The sequence below is a fragment of the Nannospalax galili genome, unplaced genomic scaffold, assembly GCF_000622305.1.
Source record: "Nannospalax galili isolate Female #2095 unplaced genomic scaffold, S.galili_v1.0 scaffold645, whole genome shotgun sequence".
NCBI classification, from domain to species: domain Eukaryota; kingdom Metazoa; phylum Chordata; class Mammalia; order Rodentia; family Spalacidae; genus Nannospalax; species Nannospalax galili.
The window spans coordinates 274,331-297,422 of NW_008353556.1; the positions used below are offsets into that span (position 1 = coordinate 274,331).

At 43.3% G+C, this 23,092-nt stretch overlaps 1 protein-coding gene across 3 annotated transcripts in view; it reads left to right on the plus strand.

The window, feature by feature from the left end:
* Positions 1–11,734: 11,734 nt before the first annotated feature.
* Gas2 (growth arrest specific 2) overlaps positions 11,735–23,092 on the plus strand; it is a 145,119-nt gene continuing 133,761 nt past the window's right edge. Inside the window, exons 1-2 of one of the 3 annotated variants that reach the window (XM_008850704.3) lie at positions 11,735–11,884; positions 20,723–20,889. In XM_008850704.3, coding sequence (XP_008848926.1) covers positions 20,745–20,889 — 145 coding nt within the window. In that variant the 5' untranslated portion in view covers positions 11,735–11,884; positions 20,723–20,744. Of the gene's footprint in view, positions 11,885–12,295; positions 12,317–20,722; positions 20,890–23,092 lie in introns of those variants that run through there. The other 2 variants (XM_029554839.1, XM_029554841.1) reach the window with 2 other exon arrangements.

The window sequence follows — 23,092 nt, forward strand, 5'->3', positions numbered from 1 at the left end:
CTAATCATAGTTCTCTAGGGAAACAGAACTAACAGTAGAAATAGAGAGAAAGCCTAAGAGATCTGATTTATGATAGAAAATCATACTATGAGTCTGTGTGTCTGTGTATGCCTGTGTGTATGTGTGTGTTTGTGTATATATGCATATATTTGATTTATATGGAATCATACTGTTTGTTTACTTGTCTGTGTATAACCGTATGCATAATATACCTAATTAATGCTAAGGAATCATAATGTGAGTCCATGTGTGTCTATATATATATATATCTGATTGATTATAAGGAATCATATTATGTATTTGTATACATATATCTGATTTATTATAAGGAATCATGTATATGTATAAATCATCTATATGATTTATTATAAAGAACTGTAGTGTATGTATGTGTGTATATGCATGGATCTAATTTATTACACAGAATCACAGTGTGTATATGTATCTGTGTGTATGTATGTAGGGATACTTGATTTTGATGAGGATGGTAGTGTGTGCATATATCTGATTTATTTAAGGAGGCATATTGTGTGTATGTCTGTGTGAATGTGTATGTCTTTGTGTGTGCATGCACACATCTGATTTATTCTGAGACACCAACACATGCAGTTATGAAAACCAAGTTCAAGATCTTCAGGGTATGATAGAAAGCTGGAGAGCCACTGTTTCAGTTGGAGTTTAAAGGCAGCAAGATGCCAGTGTCTTAGCACAAAGACCATCAGCTCAGTTGTGTTCTCTCTTACTTGGGACAAGGATAGAATTTTTGTTTTCTTGAACCTTCAACCAGTGGAATGAGGCATCCAAAAGAGAGGACAAACCCCTCCACTCCATGTAGCAACTCAATTCTCATTCAAAAATAGTCTCACTGAGACACCCGGAGTAATGGTGACTGATTTATGTGAACACATCGCACCCCAATGGATCTGACAGAAGGTCATCCATCACAGGAACAGGGAACAAGGATCACAGGCACTGATCTAAACACCTCATTCTTCATGGTACCAGAACTTAACTTCCTCTTTGGGGCCAGGATGTTAGAACAAGGATAAATATTCACCAACTCAAGACAAGAAGGAAAGTCAAGAGATGGAAGGGATTGTATGGTGACCTATTTTGAATAAAACACTGGGGTTCAGACTTGAACTTTTCATGTATCAGAGTAGTGTTTCAAACCAAACAAATAAGTAAATAAAGTTGGATCAGTGAATACATGATGAGTTTGAGTTTTAACTAATCTCTTTGTTTACACATGTGTGCGTGCCTGCTTGTCTGTATGTGCATCATATGGATACAGGTGCCTGTGGAGGCCAGAAGAGGGCACCAGTACCCCTGGAGCTGGAGTTACGGACTGTTGTGATTCATGCAATGTGAGTGCTGGGACCTGAGCCCAGGTCCTCTTAAAGAGCAACCAGTCTTCTTAACCATTTCTCAGGCCCTCAACTAATTATATAAAATTGTAGCCATTAACTATTCCCATTCTTATAATTTCATTTACAGCTTAGTGAGCTTCTTTACGTTATATACAAGCTAAGAAAATTAACTTTTTGGTTGCAAGGTTAGGTAAAAGTCATTTGTCCAGAACACATACATATTGTAAAAGTCAGTACACATGTTCCTAGTCTAACTCATGTTTTGGAGTTTATTTCTTCTGAGAGTTAATCATTCAATTTGTGGTTAACTTATTATTAAAAACTAGCAGACAAAGAAGGAAGGAAACCCTTAGGGTATTTCTGAGTTCTGACATGTCAGTATTCTCAGGTTGGAGGTAATTAAAAGGAGGCCTCTCAGATGCCCAGCTCCCTGTCCTGTGACCAAAGCCAAAAGAAAAGCAGTTGATCTTGTGGAGGCTTTGAGACTGTCTCTAAACTATTCCTGGTCAGAAGTTTCCTCTAAATACCTTCTGCCGTGTGATTTTCATGAACACCTACCCACATTTCTTCAAGGCATTTGACAGACTTCTGGAGTCAGATGAACTACCATTGTGTCAATAAAGTCGTGGGTATTTGACTTCTTCAGTGTACTAGGTGAAGTTCAAACTGATAGACTTAGAATCCCTGAGAAGCAGTCTTCTTTACAAATATATTTACTTATTTTCCTTCACAGAATTCTATTATAGTTAAACAATTTGATATAAATTCATTATTTCAGGGAAAAATAGTGTCCCCCTCTTGTTTTAAATAGGAAGAATGAGGGAAGGGAGGGAAAGAAGAGGGAGGAAGAGAGGGAGGAGGGGAGGAAAGTTGGGAAGGAGGGCGGGAGAGAGGGAGGAGGGATGAAAATCGGAGGAAATGAAGGAAGGAAAGCAATCTGTTCCTTCAAACAATTTGCATCAAATTGCTTTACATTTCTGTTCGAAAAGACGACTTTCTAATCTGTCGGACAGCCGTGAGTTTAAACCCCGGCTGTGCTGTTTTTGCTTTGCTTTCTGGTCTTGAGGCTGTGTTTCATGTAGCCCCAGGTTCACCACAAACCCTGATTCGATTGCCTCTGCATCTTGAATATTAGGACTACAGGTGTGTGCCACAACACCATGCACAGCTTAAGCCCTTTAGTCCGTGTGGGATATCTCATACCTCCTTAAGATCGTTTTCCTAGAAGGTGACCTTCTCGTCAGCAAGGGTTGCAACTTCAACTTTATAACAAACACCTGGCACAGCAGAGCTGGGAGGATGAGTGAGGAAGAAACTGTGTCCAAGAAGATGCAAAACAGGAGACAGAGACAGGAAGGATGGGTAAGGCCTTCTGAGCTCTGTTTTGAAGGATGGAAATGTTACTACTTCAGGGATTTGTGGTGATGGGACTCCGTAAGATGAATGAGGTGCTCAATAAAATATCTGCCATTCATTTTAAGCTACTTTCCCTACAGTGCAGTAAGTATTCTGCATGCTTTACTTTATATAACCCTGAAGACTGCCTATCACAAAGTAGCATGTGTTACTTCCACTTTCTAGATTTGGGAAATGAATGTTTTATCCACAGTCCTTTATTTCTTCATTTCTTTATCATGTATATGAGGGTGTGGTAGTTTGAATGAGGTCTCCCAGAGGCTCCAAGTGTTTGGACACTTGGTCCCCCATTCATGGAGCTGTTTGGGTAGGTGTACCCTTGCTGAAGGAAGCCTGCTGGGGGCAGACATTGGGGGCATGTAGCCATGGCCACTTCCAGTCTGGCTCTCTGCTTCTGTGACTGCTTAAAGATGTGATTGCTCAGTTTTCTGCTCCAACCACCTCTGCCACCATGCTTCCCTGCATAGTGGACTCTTCCCCCTCTGGAAACATAAGCCAAGTAGAAACTTTCTGCTATAACTTGCCTTGGTCATAGAGCTTTATCACAGAAACAGAAAAGTAACAAATACAGTTGGTACCAGAGAGTGGGGTGTTGCTGTGGAGAACCTAACCATGTGGGTTCTTGGAGGAATGTGCAAGACTTTGGAAGTTTGAACTAGAAAAGTGATTAGATGCTGTAAGCAGAGCTTAATAGGCCCTACCCTTCTCATAGGAGCTTGGAAGAAGCAGGGCTGAGAGCAGAGTCGTTCCAGGGGAAACAAGGACAGCAGCTAGGGCGTTCTGCCAAAGCGTTGGCTGCCTTCTGCCCACAGCATAAGAGCTTGCCGGAGGCTAATTTGAGAAGTAATGGGCTAATTTCTTTGGTGGAGGAAATTTCAAGACATCCTGATGTAGAATTGGTGGCAGGTTATTAATGAACATTATGCAGATCTACAATGAAAAAGCAGGTGGAGAAGAAGGAAACACAGAATGTACAGTTTGGAGAGAGGGAACATACAAGGCTGAAGACTGCTGGATCCCAGGCTTGTGCTGAAGGAGAGAGATTAAAGTCATTAAAGAGAGGCCTCCAAATTTGCACTCCGACAATGGAAAGAATATCTTCACAGCAAGACCCCATCCAGCTAAGCTTGCTTGTGAAAGGAAAATCCTAAGGAGTTTTCTCCTAGAAAAGCATAACCCATGAAAGCTGCTGGTAATTTGGCTGAAGCAGGCAGAGGTCCATCACCGGCCTGCAGCTGAACTTGGCAGTGTTGCTCACGTGGTACTGCCTTTAGAGGCATGAAAGATGCGAGAGGGAGGAGTGATCAGCTCTTCTGCGGAGTCCAGGGAGCACGCAGCAGGGGTTTTTCTGCATGAAGAAGGCCCTAACAGGCCAAGAGGCCCTGAGAAGCCATTTCATAAAGCTGTGGAGGTGAAGACCGCAGGGTACTAGAGATGCCAGATCTGTGAGGCATCTGCAGGAGAGCGCTATACAGGGGTGGCACCAGCGCAAGTGTGAGATGTACATTGCACATAGCAAGGCTAGAGGGGCTGAGCCTTCTAAGCCCTTTGGAACTGATGCCCCAATCATCAGACAGAACTCCTGGATTTGCTGTTTGCCCTGATGATTTTCAGTCTGGCTTTGGTCTGGTATTTCCTCACAATATCTCCATTCCCCCCTTTTGGAAAGAGAATGTATAGTCGGTTCCACTGTATGCTAGAAGAATGCAATTTCTTTTGATTTGACAGGGGCTTACAGTTAAGAGATACTTTGAGTCTCAAAGAGACTTTGGACTCTGGACTTTTTGAATAGTATTAAGCCTGTGAAAGAGTATGGGGACTTTAAGGTTGGGCTAAAAGCATTTTGCATTATGGTATTGCCATGAGTTTATGGGGACCAGAGAGTGGAATATGACGCTTCAAATGAAAGTCATGGAACCTCTAGGAGATGTGGCCATCCTGGAGGAAGCATCTCACCGAGAACAGGCTTTGAGACTTTTTTAAGCCTTGCCAGATGTCCAGTTTTTTGAAGATGTGAGCACTCAGCTTTCTGCTCTGGCTGCCTCCTGCCTCTTACCCCCACCCACCCATCACCACCATGATTATGAATTCTTCCTCTGGAACTGGAGGCCAAGTAAATTCTTCCTTCTATAAATGGCCTTGGTCATTGTGTTTTATCACAGCAATAGAAAGTAATAGTACAGGGTGGTATGTACAAGTAGTGCATTTGCCCTTGGAGGCAAGAAGAACTGTTAGATTTCCTGGAGGTGGAGTTACAGGTGGTTGTGAGCTGCCATGTGGGTGCTGGGAACTGGACTTGGGCCCTCTGGAAGAGCAGCAAGTGCCCCTAACCACTGAGCCATCTCTCCAGTCCCTTGTGCATACATTTAACAAACAAAGAAGCTAGAGTTTGACCCTGGCTTTGTCTCTTCCAAATCTGGACCCCTATTTATGATGTCAGACTTGGTGGCAATTATTACTAGTACCAGGTGCTACTTCTGCTCCCTGACAGTGTTGGTGGGACTGCGGTGGACATAGTTTCTTTACAAATGGCTCCAGAGGGACTTGGACATTGTTGCCACAGCAGGTGAGCAGATGTGCCTTCAGCAAAGAAAGGAACCAGTGACCCTGACCACGTTCTTGCCTAATTCTCTCACTTTGCTCTTGGAGTGTAATTCTGTGCCACAGCTCACCAGGTCTACTACTGGTGCAACAAACACCAAACAAGGTCATTTTAAAAGTCCCTACTCCAAATGTGCTGTGTTGGTCAGCAGTTGGCAACAACTCCATATTTGTGAACTGTTAGAGTTCTGGTAGTGGAGATCTCAAGAAGCTTTCTCGTGTTTTGATAAAGTAGTCCTGTTTGTCATTATCAGTGCCCCACCTCACCCCAACTGGTTCAGTGTCTTGCTGAGTCTCAAGAAACATGACAGCAAAAATCTTGCTTATAATGTCAGTTATTCTCTTGACAAAGACACAAAGTTCACAACTGGTGCCGTTTCCACAGAGGGACTCGGATGACCTCAGTCCTTCCCGCTTGTGTCTGTCACATACGGTGTACCTTCCTTAGTTCAGAAATCCAGTGTTTCTGTGGCTCACTCAGCTAGTTATTCACCAAGCGCAGATTTGATTCTGTGGTAAAGACTTAGCACGCAAGCACAGGAAGCCTCAAATTGCTCTCTAAGCTCATGGCTTGGGTGCTGCAAATAGAGGAGTAAATCTTGATCCTGTGACATCAGTGAAAACACGGAGTGCTCAGGGCACAGGGACACAAGTGCATCTCCCAGAGAAGATGAGGACTAAGCTGTTCCAGGAAGAACAAATCTCCACAGAGAGAAGTCAAACCATGAAATAGCATTTTATCAACATGAGCAGAAATCGGGAGTGAAACTGTGACATGTTTGAGATTTTGTGACATCACATCATGCCAAGTCTACCCATGATTGACATATACTCAATATGCTTTTAGAATTTATGGTGGAGTTACCTGTTCATTGGCACCTTTCCACAATTTTATTTCCTCTCAAGTTCAGTTTCCTTACAGTGGGATTATTTTGAGTTCTGAACCATCTACAACAGCGTGCTTTCCATTACATGGCATAAGGAGAGGAGGAAAACACTGAGGAGAAAGACACCAGAGTGTAATAATTTCCCAAGGCAAAGACTGGTGACTCGGTGTCTGGGTGTATTTCTCCATGTCTGTTCCGTACCATGTTTCTTCTGATCCTGGGTCACAATTTAGGAGATTGAAAGCCACCACGGTTGCAATATTTCCACTCTGCTCACTGCGCACATATTTCATGGACAGTGATTAAATCCTGGGTCCAAATCAACTTTGCTTCTTTTAATGAAGTGACAAGTGACATAGGCTGACCTCATTTATAAGCCGGGCACACAGGTCAGCATCTGTTTTAGTGAACTCCAGTTATATTTTACCAGATGAAATGGTTCCAGGTTTGGAAAGAAACCATCTTATGTAATGTAATTTTTGAGTTTTCTGTTCTGCATTTCGATCTAAAAAATTAGAGGCAATGCCCAAAAATGCAACTGTGTGGTCAGCCTCCAAAGTTGCTGGCTTCTTTAACATGTCTTCATTTGGTGATTACTTAACACCCACCACTTGCCTCATGGAGTCTGTCTGCGGGGGATCCGGGGGTTCAGTAGTGGAAACTGCAGACCAGGTTGTACAGGTAAAAATATTTAGTGTTGATCGTTTTTATTATATCTGAACTTTTGGCAAATAAGATTGTAGATTTTTCAAAAAATATTTTGAAACAAACTACAAAAATATATAATGAAGGAAAATGTTTAATTTCTTAACATGCTCAGATATCTCAGATACTTTGCAGTGGGAGTCTTGCACAGCAGGAAATGAATGTCTATGCTCTGGCTATAATGTACCTGTGACGCTTCAGTTTCCCATTGAGTGTAAAGTTTAAAACTTTAAAAGTTAAAACTTTCCACATGAAATTTCTCTCAATTTATTCTTTGTTTTTTTTTTAATATATATAAATGGCTATGAAATGTGGTAGTATTTATTGTTTGAAGGTTTAAAAGGTTTTTACTCCTGACACTGTTTATAATTACTATTTGTAAATTCAGTCCCTTGTCTTACAGCATTTAAACTCTGTGTATCTGTGTGTGTGTGTGTGTGTGTGTGTGCGCGCACGCGCGTGCGTGCACGCATTCATATAAAAAACGTAGTTGAGAGTCTCTACCAAGGGCTACTAGTCAGGGAAAGATAAACATTTTATCTTACTCAAGTACGTTAATAAAGCGTAAGCAAATGTTTGCCCAGACCCCCGCACTTGCTCACTGCCAGTGCACTTTTCTGTGCTGTCACAGTCTTCGCGTCCTCTCACGCCCATGTGCTCACTTCCCTGAGTCTATTTACCATCTTTAAGCTTGCCTTTAGTTATTTAGAAATACGAAGATTTCTTTCTCTTTCCCTTGTTTTTAGATTTTTAATTTTATGTATATGTCTGAGTGTGTATGAACATGTGTGTGCAGGTACCATGGAGGCCAGAAGAAGTCATTGGATCCCCTGAAACTGGAATTACAGGCAGTTGCAAGCCTCTGGATGTGGTTGCTGGCAACTGAACCCTCTGAGGGTAGCCAGCACTCTTAACCACTGAGCCATCTCTCTAGCCCTCAGTGATGTAAGGATTCTTGATTGCCTTTTGAAATGTATTTCACTTACACTATCCTGGTGTTCTCCTCCATCGTGGAACACAATGCAGAGTGTCACTTTGTCTTCTCCATCTCCTTTTTATACTAACTCCATAGATACTCTCTCTACTGGAGGGAGGGAAGAGACAAGAGGAGACAGCACACAGAAGAGGAAATCAAGAATCGTATTGCTTATTCTAAACCCTCCCACTCTTTTAAGAAAATGGACAGTTGTGCCAGCCATTGATGTGGTTATTTGATCTTGAGGCTGGTGGTGGATCATCTGTTGGTGTTTTCCCTTGGCACTTTCAAGGCGCTCTCCAAAGCTATGAGAGCCGCCTTCAGGGGAAGTGGCTGCAGGTCAGTGGCAGCTCTATTGCTCCAAATCCTGTGTCCGACCTATGTTCTGTCTTTGCCAGTAGGGTCTTACCTTCAAGTTCTGGAAGGTCATCAAGGGCTGTGGCAATAGCCTGAGTAATTTGGGGAGTCTCTTGGACCACCCTGGCCAACAACTCAAAGTTTCTCCTGCCTGGCGCTGTTTCTTGTTGTGTAGCCTTTATACACATGGACTCATGTAAAATAATGTATGTATAATTTGACAGTAGGTTGTTGGCTAATATGGTTCCTTCTGGTTTTTTTAAATTAGCTAGGCATTATTTATTTCTCCTCTCTTTCATTGTCTAGTTTATGTTAGGCATCGCGTTAAAAATTCAGAATCCTAGAAAATGCCCACTAACCCCGACACCTTCAGTATTCAAGTCTTTTAACTGTGATAACTTAAAGACAAAAGAAATACAAGTAGATGTTGTTTAAGTTTTTCAACTAGGTCAAGTTTCAAAACCATGCTTAGGTATTTTTCATGGTCTGCCTGTGATACTTGCTTACTGACCTTTCTGTCAGGTAGGTGAAATCACATCACTGGACTCTGGCTTCCCATTGGGAAGAATTTGAGTTGTTACCAGGTCAAACCAGGAAGATATTTAGACAGAAGATCATCTTTGGAAAAATGGCTCAGGGAGCGACTGGAATATGCAAAGAGAAATGCTGATTTTAAGAAACACGAAAATCAAATGGGAATTGTTACGTGTGCTAAGAAGACACCATTAAACGTTAGTTTGATGCCTGCTCTTTAATTTCTGTTGCTGTGATAGAACAGCTGGGCCAAAAGCAGCTTAGGGGAGAAAAGGGTTGTATGACTTACAATTCCAGGTGACATCATTGAGGGGAGGCAGTGCAGTAACTCAGGTATCTGGTCACTTCATAGGAGAAAGCAGTGAGAAAGGAAATGTGTTCCCCCCCTCCTCTCTCTTCCTCTGTCTTCTCTCTCTCCTCTTTCTCCTCTCTCTCCTCTCTTTGTTCCTCTCCTACACCTATCAGGACCTCTGCCTAGGGAATGGTGCTGCCCACCATGGGCTGGGTCTCCCTACATCAACTAACAGTCAAGAAAATCCCTGACAGACATGCCCACAGGCAACATGATCTAGAATCTCCCTCAGTTGAGGCTCTCTTCCCAGGGGATCCTAGGCTATGGCAAGTTGACAGTTAAAATCCACCACAATTCCTCTTCAGAAACCTTGTACTATTGTACTTTCATCACTAAAAGACGTTTTCAACACAGCTCTTAGACACCAGAGGAAGAAAATGCAAGGTTTCCCGGGCTCTTCCCTTTTACAGCCATCACTGAAACAGCAGCCGCCAAAATGAAGTTCATGTTCAATCCCTTTGTGACTTCTGACTGAAGCAAGAGCTGCAAAAGGCGTTTCAGTGCACCTTCTCACATTTGGGGGAAGGTTATGTCCTCCCCTCCTTCCAAAGAGCTGAGACGGAAGTACAGTGTTCGGTCTCTGCCCAGCCAAAAGGATGGAGTTCAGGTTGTACAAGGGCACCACCATGGTGAGCCGCTTTGCAAAATGGTCCGGGTTTACAGGAAGAAATAGCCATATACACTGAGGGGTGCAGCCGGAAAAGGCTAACGACGCGACTGTCCGCGTGGACATTCACCCCAGCAAGGTGGTTATCACCAGCTTAAACCCGAACAAAGACGGCAAAAAGATCCCGGAACCAAAAGCCAAATCTCACCAGGTAGGAAAGACGAGCAAATGCCAGGAAGACCCATGGAGGAGAAGCAGGAGTGCAGTCTACATTCGGCGGTCACTGAAAACCACCTAAATGAAAAGAACATTCGTCCCGGTGTTTTCCTGTTGGCTCTTCATGGAAGGACAGAAAATCTGAAAGGATGAACGATTGAAAACTGAAAATATCTGGAGACAGACCACGGGGAGGAAAGCAGTGTGAACGATTAGGCTTTCCAGTGCCCGTGGACCTTATTTCCCCAAAGCAGTCTTAGAATTACCCCTGGATCTTCAAAAACAGCATCTCAGAATTTGCTAATTTATAACTAAGGTATTGAACAATGACACAAGAACATTTTTTCTGAGGGGCAATAGAATGTAAGACTTTGAAAGTCCAAAATGCAAAGATGTTTTAACTCTTGTATATTCCCTGAAGACCCACCATGCAGTGCATTAACAGTTATTGGAAGATGGTGTTTGGATCATGAAAAGTTACCAAAGATGTACACTTTGTATGTAAAGTGCACAGGTTCAGAAGTTCAGAATTCCTTCTTAGGGCTCAGATTATTCAAAGTCATCAAGTTCTGCATGTTTTTATGTTTGATTTCGTTTAAGTATATCTAGGGCCTTTAAAAATGCTATTTGTGGGGCTGGAGAGGTGACAGCGGTTAAGAGCACCGGCCGCTCTTGCAACGGACCGGAGTTTAGTTCCCAGCATCCACATGGTGGCTAACAACCATCCATCTCTCCAGTTCCAGGGGATCTGAAGCCCTCTTCTGACCTCTGCAGCATTGCAGGACGCAGACGCGCTCACATACATGCAGGCAATACACTCATACACATAAAATCAAACTAATAAATAAAATATTTTCTAAACGCTGTTTGTCCTTAATGATTTTTTATTCTTTCAGGACGCTAAAGGGAAAGATCGCCAACGGCTGCAACAGCAAACAGAACTGCAAAGCCTGGACTTCAGTGTCCCAAGGACTTCGGTTACCGTTTTCCCTTTTCTGTGCTCTGCCGCTGCACTCAGATGCCCAGGGCATTTCTGGATGCCTTATTCAGTAACCAGCTCCATGTGAGGCAGTAAACGCGCAGTGCATTTCTCGCTGGCAGCTGAAATTGTGTTACTATTGTGGATTTACAGTTTTGTTTTTCTGTGGTGCAGGATATGAGCGGACCCACTCTCAATTTTTAACATGGCATCTGGGGATCCAGTACCGGGAGGAGGACGTGCAGGAGCCCGGGCTGGGAGGAACACCAGGGCTTCCCAGCAGCAGGCGCCAGGGGAAGTGGTAACCGGACACCCGGTCCGAGGCCAAGGTCCTTCCAGGTGGAGGACAGTCCAGGATCCACTGCACGCGAGGCCCTTCGTCTCAGAATCCAGGACCTCATTCACAACGGTTGGGTTAGATTGTCTCCCACGTTCAACACAACACCGAACGAAAGCTGTGAGAGGGCAGAGCCGAATTCTAGTTCCTTCCCTAAGTGGAAACAGGCCTGGGCGCAGCCTTTTCTAAAATCCGCTATTTAAACAGAATTGTAAGAACCCCGTTCGTTCGGGTCTGCAGTTTGGAGTGGACAGTCGCCCAAGTTGCTGGAAAGCGCTGGCCTGTGAGTGTGCAAAGTCACAGGCCGGGGAGAAAACGTGTCCACCCCGCAGTTTTCACACTGTGCTAAAGCCTCTGACTGTGCAAAGCCCTGGCGTTAAATCTGATCCCCTCCCCGCCCCCCACCCTCTCTCCGTCGGGTTAGTGTTTGGGGGGGCAGGGGCTGGAGCTCGGCCCCAGCCGGAATTGCTGCCAAGGGCTTGTAACACAATCTCTCCCGTTTGAAGGGTAAATCGGTGTCTACCGCGTTTGCTGTCCGGCAGAAAAAGTAAGCATTTCACTTCCGCTCGGTCTACGCGGGCCGATGGCGAGGGGGGATTAAAATAGTCTTCCCCCCGGCACCGAGAGGAGCCACCGCAGGAGCACGCGGAGCGGCCGCCGCAGGGGTGCGGGCCGGAGCGGGGGCCGCCGAGCCGCCGCAGCCCCGCGCCCAGAGCCGGAGGGAGCCCCGGGACGAGCCCTGCACCCCGCACCCCGCGCCCCGCGCCCCGCATCCCGAGCCGGAGCCCCGGGACGAGCCCCGCACCCAGGGTGAGCGCGCTCGCAGGGCGCCGGCGGGGGGGGGGGGGGGGGCGCGGAGTCCCTGGAGACGGGCTCCATCCCTGCATCCCTCAGCATCCCAGAGGACCCGGGCGCCAGAAGCCGGCTGGTACCGGCAGCCAACCAGGGGCGGAAGTGAGGATGCCTCCTCGGCGCATCGGTATCCGTGCACACAGGCACGGTGTAAAAGCGTGTCTGCAACGTAATGCGTGCTCCGTGATTGGGGGAGGGGGCGAGAGGGACGTGGGGGGGTCGGCGGCTCAGGGCGCTTTCCAGAGGTCGAGTCAGTGGGAGCCGGAGGGGGAGGGGTGGTGATGCCTGCGGTTTGGTGCTGATTCTGTTATCTTGGGGACTGTGGTAGAGTTGAGCTTTCTGTTTTTAGGGGTTGTTTGTTTGTTTGTTTTCTTTCACACGCGAGAACAGCCTTCAGCCTCCAGAGACGTTTGTATTTCTCCGTGTTCTCCTTTTAGTTCAGCCGGAGTTGACTGGAGTTTGAAACTGTTTAGGGAGCAAAAGCGCCAACTTTTCTTTGAACTGTTAATTATCCCACCAAAATTAAACCGCGTCCGCTCTGCATAAAGTTGACTTGGTCCACACGTCCTGAGTTTCTAGAGTGGGACTCGGAGAGGGGCAAACTCCAGAGTTAACACATGCTTTTCACATTCTGGCGCTGCTGAAGGTGGAGGAGATGTGGTGGGGGCAGTCCGTACCTTTCCATCTCCGCGGTCTTCCCACCCTCCACCCACCCCTCTCCAAAGCTTGAAGAAAGGTGAACAGATCTTTATGCAGACCGCCCATTTGGCCTCCTGGTGTTAAATAAGGGCTCTGACCGGTTAGGTCTGGTTGGGTCTGTGGCCACCTTGCGCGGGAAGAATTTTGACACCTGTCCCTGGAGACTCTCAGAGGCGGAGACGCTCAGAGGCTGGGCTCAGGACAAACCTTGGCTCCCTGCTGCATCGCCTCAATCTTTTAGGTCTGTGCCTGCTTACTGAAGCTCTCATCTGATGTGCCCTCCTGGTCTTTGGCACTGATCAATGCGTTGCTGCTCAAGGAATGCTCTGCCCTAACTCTGGAAACAGTGGTGGTCCTTCCCAACATGGCTGTCAGGGTTTTGACTGTCTAAGAGAAGGTGAGAGCCGGAGGCAGGAAGACCTTTTGCCTTGACCGTCTACTTTGGAGCCTTTGCTTAGGGCTACCTGAAAGGTTTCTGACTGGGAAAGGTAGTTTGGAATTCAGCCTGTGTGCCGCTAGACTTAGGCTTATCTCTTTGTTTTGTTGCTTAAACACCCTACTTTTGTGCTTTGAGTTTTCTAGTACCTTGGTAACAAACCTTAGTTAACTCTTAAACTTGAAGGTATGGTAAAAATCTTGTCTTAATTTAACCTTCAGCGAACATGCATGCTCAGATTTTGCTTCAGGACTGAAAGTCTGCCAAGCAGGTGGTGGGAGCCAGTTGAAGCCATCAGGTGCTTGAAAACCAAGGGACATCCGTTTGCAGGGATTTCTGTTCAGAACTTCTGCAGGTGTGCCAGTGGTGCTTTGGTGTTCTCGGTTTTGTCCTGAGCAAGATCCTCTGTCTCCTTCACATTTTATGAACTACTTCCCACTCCCTGTAGTTAGACTACAGGAAAGACCTTCAGTGAAAGGAGAACTACCTCTTGTCAAGTTGGGTAAGATGCTGTATTAAGGGTTTGCAAGGTCAAGTCACCTGAGGTTTTGCTAATTTCCAACCTATATGAAAGCGGAAAATGTCATGTATGTGGTGATATACATATATCACAGACTGCAGAATTCTATAGTCCGTAGCTGTGTTAAAGTTAGTTATGAATACACAAATCTTCCCACAAATTCAGGCTTACTGAATCAACTTATATATAATTTTTGATGTAAGCTCTTACAGTTTCCAGTTAATGATTTTAGATAGTTTTCTGCTCACATTTGTTTCAACGTAATTTGGTAGAGAGCTAAAAGTCTGTGCTACATGTTTGGGAGAATGGTTTAAATAGGATTTGGGGAACAGCGACTTGAAGGAATCTCTACTGCCAGAAATATATTGAGATTGTATCTATGTTTGGTCTTATTCTTTTGGTTATGACTTAAGAAAGTATTATTTGTGTATGTATGCCATCTTTCATCCAAGAGAAATGACCAGAGATTCCCAGAGAGATTAGTATCACAGACTGGGCACGAGGGCACAGAACACAGGTTTATTGACTACGTAAATAGCTCTGTTACTTGGAGGAAAATATCTTCATAGGCCCCTGGTCTGTTATTGAGAATTTCACTATGCAGAATCTCCAAGGCCCTTCTGAGTTTATTGCATACTTAGGTAACAAGAATTGGATGCTATTTGTACTTGATCAGTTTTTGTTTGATTTGGTCCCTTGACAGAGGCAGTTAGTCCCCTTATAAGATGGAAACTTTATGATTATATTGTGGATTTATTTTCTGAATAGACACTTTATTAAGGTTTTTCATTCATAAGTGGGAATGATGTTAGAGTCATGTGATCCAGGCATCTGTGAGGCTGGGGCAGAGGACTTCAAATTCTAGGCCAGACTGGATCACATAGTAAGTTCATGGTTAGTTCATGGTCACTTACAGAGCCAAACTAAATCAAGCCACCAACCAATCGAATAACATTAACAGAAAGATCTTATATTCCTAACGTTAGTTGGGAATTTACATTTTATAGAGATATTGCTGGTTGGTCAAAATAAATCATACAGGAGTAAAGTATGGGCGAGAAGGCATCCTTGGCCATTCAATCATTGAGTGTAATTTCAAAAACAACATTTTCTCCTGCCAGATTTTGGGAAGGTTTTTGTTTTTTTAAAAAAATATTTTATTTATTATTTTATTTTATGTGTCTGAGTGTGTTGACTGCTTACATGTAAGTGCACTTGTGTCATGCAATCCCCTCAGAGGTCAGAAGAGGGCGTCAAATCCCCCTGGAATTGGAGTTACAAATGGTTGTTAACCACCATGTGGGTGCTGGGAATCGAACCCAGGTCCTCTGTAAGAGCAGCCAGTACTCTTAACCCCTGAGCCATCTCTCGAGCCCCTTAGGAAGGTTTTTATATTGAGGTGTTTTTAAATGTTAAAGGAAAGTGTGAATGACCTGTACTTGTGTCTACCTTGTTTGGAATCTGTAACTTGTGCAACTGAATAGACAGGAGAAAGGTCAGTACTGCAGAAGACTAATAGGACCTGCCTGCATGCTCATGGGGACCCACTGCTTCCAGTGGTTGGTTGTGTTTGTAGAGGGGATGAACGGTGAGAAGAAAGACGAGAGAGGAACGAGGTTTGGGTTGCTGTCATAGCTGCTCATCTGAATGAGTTTAGAATCTTACTGTGTTTTAATCTTTAGCTGGTATCAAAGTGCAATCTATTTTTCCATGTTGAAATCCCATATAGTCTTTGTTCTATATTTTAAAATTTCACACCTCGTCTTGGATGTAACTTGCTTAACCTAAAGAATACCCTGCAGCTCTCCTGGTATGTGGCTGTCCGTTGTACTTATCTGTCCTATTTCCTGCCTTTCTGTTTTCATCTTGATGATTGACAGTTGTGTAGACACTCATATTTCATTGCAGAATTTCTTTCCAAAATAAATCAATGGAAGCTTTACTTTGGCACACTTTCTGATGAGGATGATGATGATGATGATTTAGCTAACATTAAGCATATGAAGTGTGACATACTTGCCAAGCACTGGCGTGGGTGTTCAATCTTCAGGATTGTCTTTGCAGTATCAACCACATCACACCCAAAGAGTTTAATACAAATAAAAGTCAGGGCCTACTGCAATCATCAAAGGACCAGGCTGCCAGCCATCTTTTCACCCCGTGACTTGGGTTTCCAGCTCCAATGTTCTATTTTTTTTCTGTCTTTTTGAGATAGGGTCTCCCTGTAGCCCCAGATGTCCTGGAACTCACTATGTAGACCAGGCTGGCCTTGAACTCACAGAGATCCGCCTGCCTCTGCCTCCCAAGTGCTGGGATTAAAGGTGTGCGCCACCACGCCCGTCCCAGCTCCAATGTTCTATCTGTTCACCTGCCTTCCTAGTGGGATCTCACAGAAGACAGGAGGGATACAATGTTTATTTTGTTTGTTCTTCTGTTTTCTTTTTTTCCCAGATTGTTTCCTACGTGATATTGCTTTGTATCTTCTCTGTCTTGCCTGCCATTCAGAGAAAGGATGAAAATCACCTTGGTCATAATCAAAGCACACCTCTAGGTGGCATGAAAGAATCCCTTTTCTCTAGAGTAAACACTCTGACCTCTTCGGCTGGACTCTGCAGCAACTGACTAGACAGTTTTTAAACGTGGTATTTTACTTATGGGCTCATTAACTATTTCTTCTTCTCTCGAGCTGTTCAGGTCTCATCACATTTATAACTGTTATTCCAGAGTCACTTTTACTATGGAAAGAGGGAAAAAAACCACACACACAATCTTGGAAGGATTTTGTATTAAATTTCTGCATGTTTTTCCCTTTAAGGTTTATTTTTATGTATCCCAAGTCCTGTCAGTTCAATCACCCACTTTAATTACACCCAGTTTGTGAATTCATAAAGAAATCTTACTGTTGGGGTGGAGAGATAGCTCAGCAGTTAAAAGCACTGGCTGCTCTTACAGAGGACCTGGGTTCAATTCCCAGAACCCACATGGTGGCTAACAACCATCTGTAACTCTAGTTCCAGGGGATCCAACGCCTTCTTCTGACCTCCACAGGCATTGCACGACACGGGTGTGCTTATATACATGCAGGCAATGCACTTATATACATAAAATAAAAATGATAAATAAATTATTAAAAGAGAAATCTTATTCTTTTTAAGATAGATGACTTTAATACCTATCAGAATTATTGAGTGATCATCTAAAATATTTTAATTATATAAATTTTTACTGAAAATATCCTCAGTAATTAGATATGAAAACTTTTCACTCTTTAAAATGACTGTTTTGTCCAGTGGCTCAATGATCATTTAATTCCCGTCTTTCAATATGCCTGTGACACCTTTTGTAGTCTTGAAAACTTTTAAATGAACTCAAAAGCGACGATGAGCTCTTTGTTAGTTCTTTAAGATCTAACTCACTTCATCCATATGCATTCAACATTATAAATGTTAGAATTATCAAATTTTCTAGTTATCTTTTTATCTGAGTAGTATGAACTTATTTGATGTTTGTTTACACCAGTTCAATCATTTCAGAGTTCACTTCACCATGGTGTAAATTCCTCCTGACCCCACAGTTTCCTACAGGCCGGGTCCATGTCTGCCTCTCCTGTCTGGTCTCTGCCATTCTGAGGCCTGTGTGCAGTGATTTTCAGGAAACCCAGCAGGTCATCCTCAGTGCATTGATGATTTCAAATATGAAAAATGGATCAAGAGAAATGAGGTCAACCATCTTCATTCTTTTTTAGAGGAACTTAAGTCCCTATCTGTGACAATACCCTCATGTGTCTGTGTCTTCATCATTATTATTTAACTTTTATAGTATGTGAATTACCCATTAAGCCTTATTTTTCTAACCTTAGCCTCATGGGAAAATCTGACCCCATTCTTACTGACTCCAGCTACTAACTGTGATTTTGCACAAAGTATCAAAGTAAAGCTAGCTTGGTTATTCTTGTTTTTAATTAATGGTCATCTGTTCCTGTGGGACACAGTTTGGATTACGTTTCTGGTGAGACACAAAATAGATTACATGAGAAATAAATGCGTCAAAGAAAGGAAAACTTCACTGTTGAGAAGTGTTGGGGGGAAGGACTGTGTCCCTGTGACTCGCTGAAATTGTGACATGCCATCAGGCTTACTGTAAACTAGCCCCTGAGGAATTCTGTGCTGGACAATGAGCCTTAGAGTCTGAGGTGTCTTCTTGCTTTTACAGAGTGACACAGGCTCTGAAACTTCAGGAAGGGGCTGGGCACACAACAGGACGTGGGTACAGTTACTGAGCGACTGCATCTGATTTTCAGGGAAGTAGTGGGGAGAGACTGTGTCTTGAGAAGACAGGCATTTTAGAGGTAACCCTTTTAAGATTTCAATTAGTTATTTAAATGTCTGACTCGTGCTTAAATGATTAGCAACATGCTTATTTCCTGCCTAGCCAGCCTGCGGGGACCCCATTGGTCATAGGCGCAAGTGTTTTGCTGGGAAACGAACGTGATTTTAAAAGAATTGAATGAAAAGTATTTCGGGTATTTTGTATTTAATATCAGGGTTCAGAGCAACTTTAGACAAAGCTGTTATTAACTGGGCGAGAATAAACCACGGCACTGCCTCCGTGCTTATGCTGACGACCTCCTAGCCAAGCAGGTGTAGTAAACACAGGTTGCCTTGTAGTGCGTCATTTCAGATGCTTAGAGAGCATTTTACAGGAAAACATAACACTGAAAAATTACTCAATGAATAATTGCATTAAGAATGAAATTATATCTTCCCTTTGCATGTTTATGGCACATTTTAGATATTTACTAACTTTCTACACAGTCTTTCTTAAGATTTAGGAGCTAACAACATTTTGCCTTTTAAAAATGCCTTATTTATTTATTTATTTGTTTATTTTTTTTAAACTTTAGAAGAAATTAATCTAGGCTAAACAAATTTGGGTTTGAATATTACTCCAAAGGAATACTATGTAAAATTTGAAAGAATAAAATCTGAATGAGATAGACTGGAGAGATGGCTCAGCAGCTAAGAGCACTGGCTGCTCTTGCAGAGGACCCAGGTTCTATTCCCAGCACCCACATGGTGGCTGACAACTGTCCTTAACAATTCCAGAGGAATTCCATGCCCTCCTCTGACCTCCCCAGACACTGCATGACACGGGTGCACTTGTGCACATGCAGGCAATACACTCATACACATAAAAATCCAAAAGAGAGCATGTAAGTTATTTTAGTAGCTTGAAGTACAGGGAATATTGAAATGTAGATGAAATGCTCACATGAACCAACCACATGCTTATTGCAGATCCCTTTGTCCTTTTTGTTGCTAACTTAAATCTGTGGGTTCTTTCACATACTTACCCATTTGTAGCCAGGAAGGGTCCCATGGCGAAGTAGACTCTAAAAGAAATGACTTAAGTGTTATGAGCAAAACCAAGTTCATATTATTCAAATAAAAAGACTGCTTCACCATTATCCAATATTACTTTCTGTAGACTCGAGTCTTAAAAATAATTCATATGGGGCTGGGGGTGTAGCTCAGCTGGTATTGTGCTTGTTAGCATGCAAGAGGCCCTGGACTTGATTCCTACACTCCATAAACCAGGTATGCTGGTATGTAAGTGTAATTACAGTTCCCAGGAGGTGGGACAAGAGGGTAGACATTCAACATCACTCCTGACACGTGGAATGTAGAGAATGTTTGAGGCCTGTCTGAGCTAAGTGTGACCCTGTCTCGAAAACAATAAAAAACAAAGAAGGACTTCATACAAAAGTGGCATTTAAATATTTAAATACTTCAATATATGTAAGTACTTTAAATATTTAATTATTTAAATACCTTTTCTACAATTCAGATAGAGGATTGTGCTTTCAAAAGGTGATCAGGTTACTGAAATAATTTTAACTAATTAAATTACTTACTGTGTCCTGAGTATTAGACCCGGGGTCCCTAACATGCTAGGCCACCTCCTTACTTCACATGTGAAACACTGAAATAGTGCTATTCTAGAATGATTGGAAAGAAAACTCAACATGCTACACATCACATAAAGAGTTGTGGAGTGAGGAGGCAGGACAGAAGGAAAGGCCACTGGAGGCTGCACGTCTTAGAATTACTGGATTTGTCTTCGGTTATCAATGTGTTCTCCATTAATGTATCTTGTCAGGATCTATTTTCATGGAAAGAGTACTGGTCTGGAGTTTGAAAGCCAAGCCTCTAACCCAACTCCACTGTGAGATCATCAGTTTGATCTTGCTTAAGTCAGTATTCCCTCTGGTTTTCATCTTCTGGGACGTTGAGAACCGTGGTAGACCCTGAGTCCACCTGATACCCAATGCTTTAAATGTAAAAGCGTGAGTGCTTGGCCACCACTGAAGAACAGAGTGCCACGCTGACTCTTTTGGGCAGTAGTAAACAGCATTCTTAAGTAGTCTTAAGAATAACGTTAATGTGCTTTCTGTAGATTATCCAAATCCTGTCAGGGCTCAAGTTCAGCCCTTAAATCCTATTGAAATCCTTGGTTCCAAAAAACTTAAAGAGTAGGTAGGAATTAACAAACTGAACACTAAAATCTTAATTTAACCACATTTATTGTGTTTTGGTAAGTGGGATTTACTGTCCTAGCAGATGGCCCCGTCCAAATACATTGCTCTATACAAGCTAAGCGTGTATTGTTTGATTTTCAACTTGACCTTTGATTGCTGTTGTTACCAAGTGGCTGTCCAAACGCAAGAGGGCCAGAGAAAAAGAGCAAACAGTGCCTCATGGGTTTAATAATTAATAACCCGATATGTCACCACAGAAGATCATGGATCAGCCTCATTACAGTGTCCTCCTGGCGGGATTCTAACCTGTATGAAAAGCAGTTATTCTTTGGTTTCCCAGCAGGAATCAGGAGGGGTAAACGATGTGCAGCTCCCTGAGCCCCAAGGTGCGTGGTGGACCTGGCCTGTCCGATTTGCATCAGTACAGCCAGTGGCTGGCCAGCAGACATGAAGCCAATTTGCTACCGATGAAAGAAGACTTAGCCCTGTGGTTAACCAATCTATTAGGTAAGGTTATAAGATACCAGTCTGTGAGCAATGATAATGGCTTCTTGTGTCTGTTACAGCCTCTCATCCTGTCCTTCACCCAAACACGTGATAACACCTTTGAAAGAAAGACTTGCATTATTTGGAATTTTCATCTGGGAAACCCAAAGCTTGTGGAAATTTAAATGAATTTCCCAGTGCCTCTGACATTGGCTGTGTTTCGTGATTCCAACATCCTGAAATGTGGAAATACACGGTCAAGTCGCTTATTCAGTTAGTGTGCTGGTCTGACTGAGCTTTGGCTCCTCCGTGTTGCAAGTGGGCACTTCGCTCTGTTCCTCAGTCACTGCTCACAGGCTGCAAGCCCTGGGAGACGAGCTTCTGAACTGGATTTCTTTGCTCCACTTTCCCAGCACACCTTCCAGAAGTGCTGAGGATTTCAACCCAGGAGCAAAAATATCCATCTTTGTCCAAATGACCTGACCAGAGTCATTCAGTCTTAAAACTATTTTTTTTTCTTTTTAATTGGCCTTTGTTTTTATGCAGTGTTCTATTGGTATTATTGAGAAAAATACCATTGCGTGATGAAGCTGCTTCTTCCTTTGTCTGACGTGTTCTGAGGGTGAAAGTTCAACCACGAAGACTCCAGGTTTATGTTTAAAGGATCAGCGTTTATTTGGCAATACCATTCCCAGTAGTAGTTTTCCCCATACATTGAGATCATCTCCCAACGTTAGGACAGGATCCTATGGTGCTTGCAGGATATAAGCTTGGACTGTTAAGTAAAGAGGGCACCTGTGGTGCTTTAACCTCCACAGAGGGGGTCCCACCCACACTGTTTTACTACGGAAGCAAACCTTCAAAGGGCAGTTCTTCACTTTCTGGTTGGTAAGACTAAAGGCTCAGGAGAATCTAGCAAAGATTAGAAAGCACTTAGGGCCTCTCGTAAGGTTTCTCTCTGCTTACCCTGGTTGGGAAATTTTGCATGGATTTTGTATTTATTTGCTTCCTTTAAAACCTGTCCTGTGAGGAAGCACTTAGTTTTTCTTCATCATGTCCCCTATTTTGGCCACGTTTTTGGTTAATCATAGTATCTGTTTTGTAGCTTGCTGTAGAAATAAATATTTAAAATATGTATAGTACTTAGCACAGTTCCTGGCATGTAGTTAATATTATATATGTTGTTATTCCATTTCTTAAGTTCAGTGAAGTTGTTAATTTTATTTTGTGCATAAATTCATTCACTAATCCAATGAATATCTGCGTCCACACAAGTATAATACAAGGGTTTAAGGAACAGACTCAGGAGTATGACTGTGCCACATCTGTCTTGGTTCAGTCATGTATGCTGTGATACTGAGCAGTACGTGCAGGATGCCCTGTGACCAGGTGTTTAATCTAGATAGCTGCTGCATTCCACACATGGTCTGTTCATCCTGGAACACAAAGTAATAATTAAAAATGAACACAGCCTTACTTTCAAAGTTTGGAGGATATTAGCAAAAAAACTCCACATTCCAAAGCAATGGAACAGGCCAGAGAGGGGGCTCAGCAGTTCAGAGCACTGGCTGCTCTTGGAAATGACCCCAGTGGGGTTCCCAGCACCACATGGTGGCTAACAGCCATCTATAACTCCAGTTCCAGGGGATCTGATGCCCTCTTCTAGCCTCTGTGAATCACATAACATGAATGCACTTACATGTATGCAGGCAAAACACCCGTACAATTGAATCGGTAACATACTAACTGGACTCATCATAAACTAGAAGACTGTGTTTCAGTGAGAAATGAGGTCGAGCAGGACAAAACATCCAGGAGCCTGGGGTCCTCTTTAAGGGTCTTGTATTTGAACAAGAACTGAAGAATGACTAACAGCAGGCTAGATGATGCATAAGACATTTGGGGGGAGGGCAGAACATGTTCTCAGGTTGGAAGGAGCTTGATATCCCGGATGAGCTGATCAAAGGCTCATGTCAAAGAAAGACAGAGTTTTATGAGACTTTCTAGAGCTAAATCATGCACTGCTATGTAAATGATATTAAGGAGTTATAACCTATAGTGTGATCACCAAGGGCTCATGGGGAAGTTTAGATGGGAGAAAGTGTGATTTAGTAAAGTATACCCTGGTTACGCAGGCATCACCCAGTATCCTTGACTAGGTCATCAAAAATGGCAGAAAAGTGTGATTAAGTTCAGTATACCCTGGTTATACAGACATGACCCA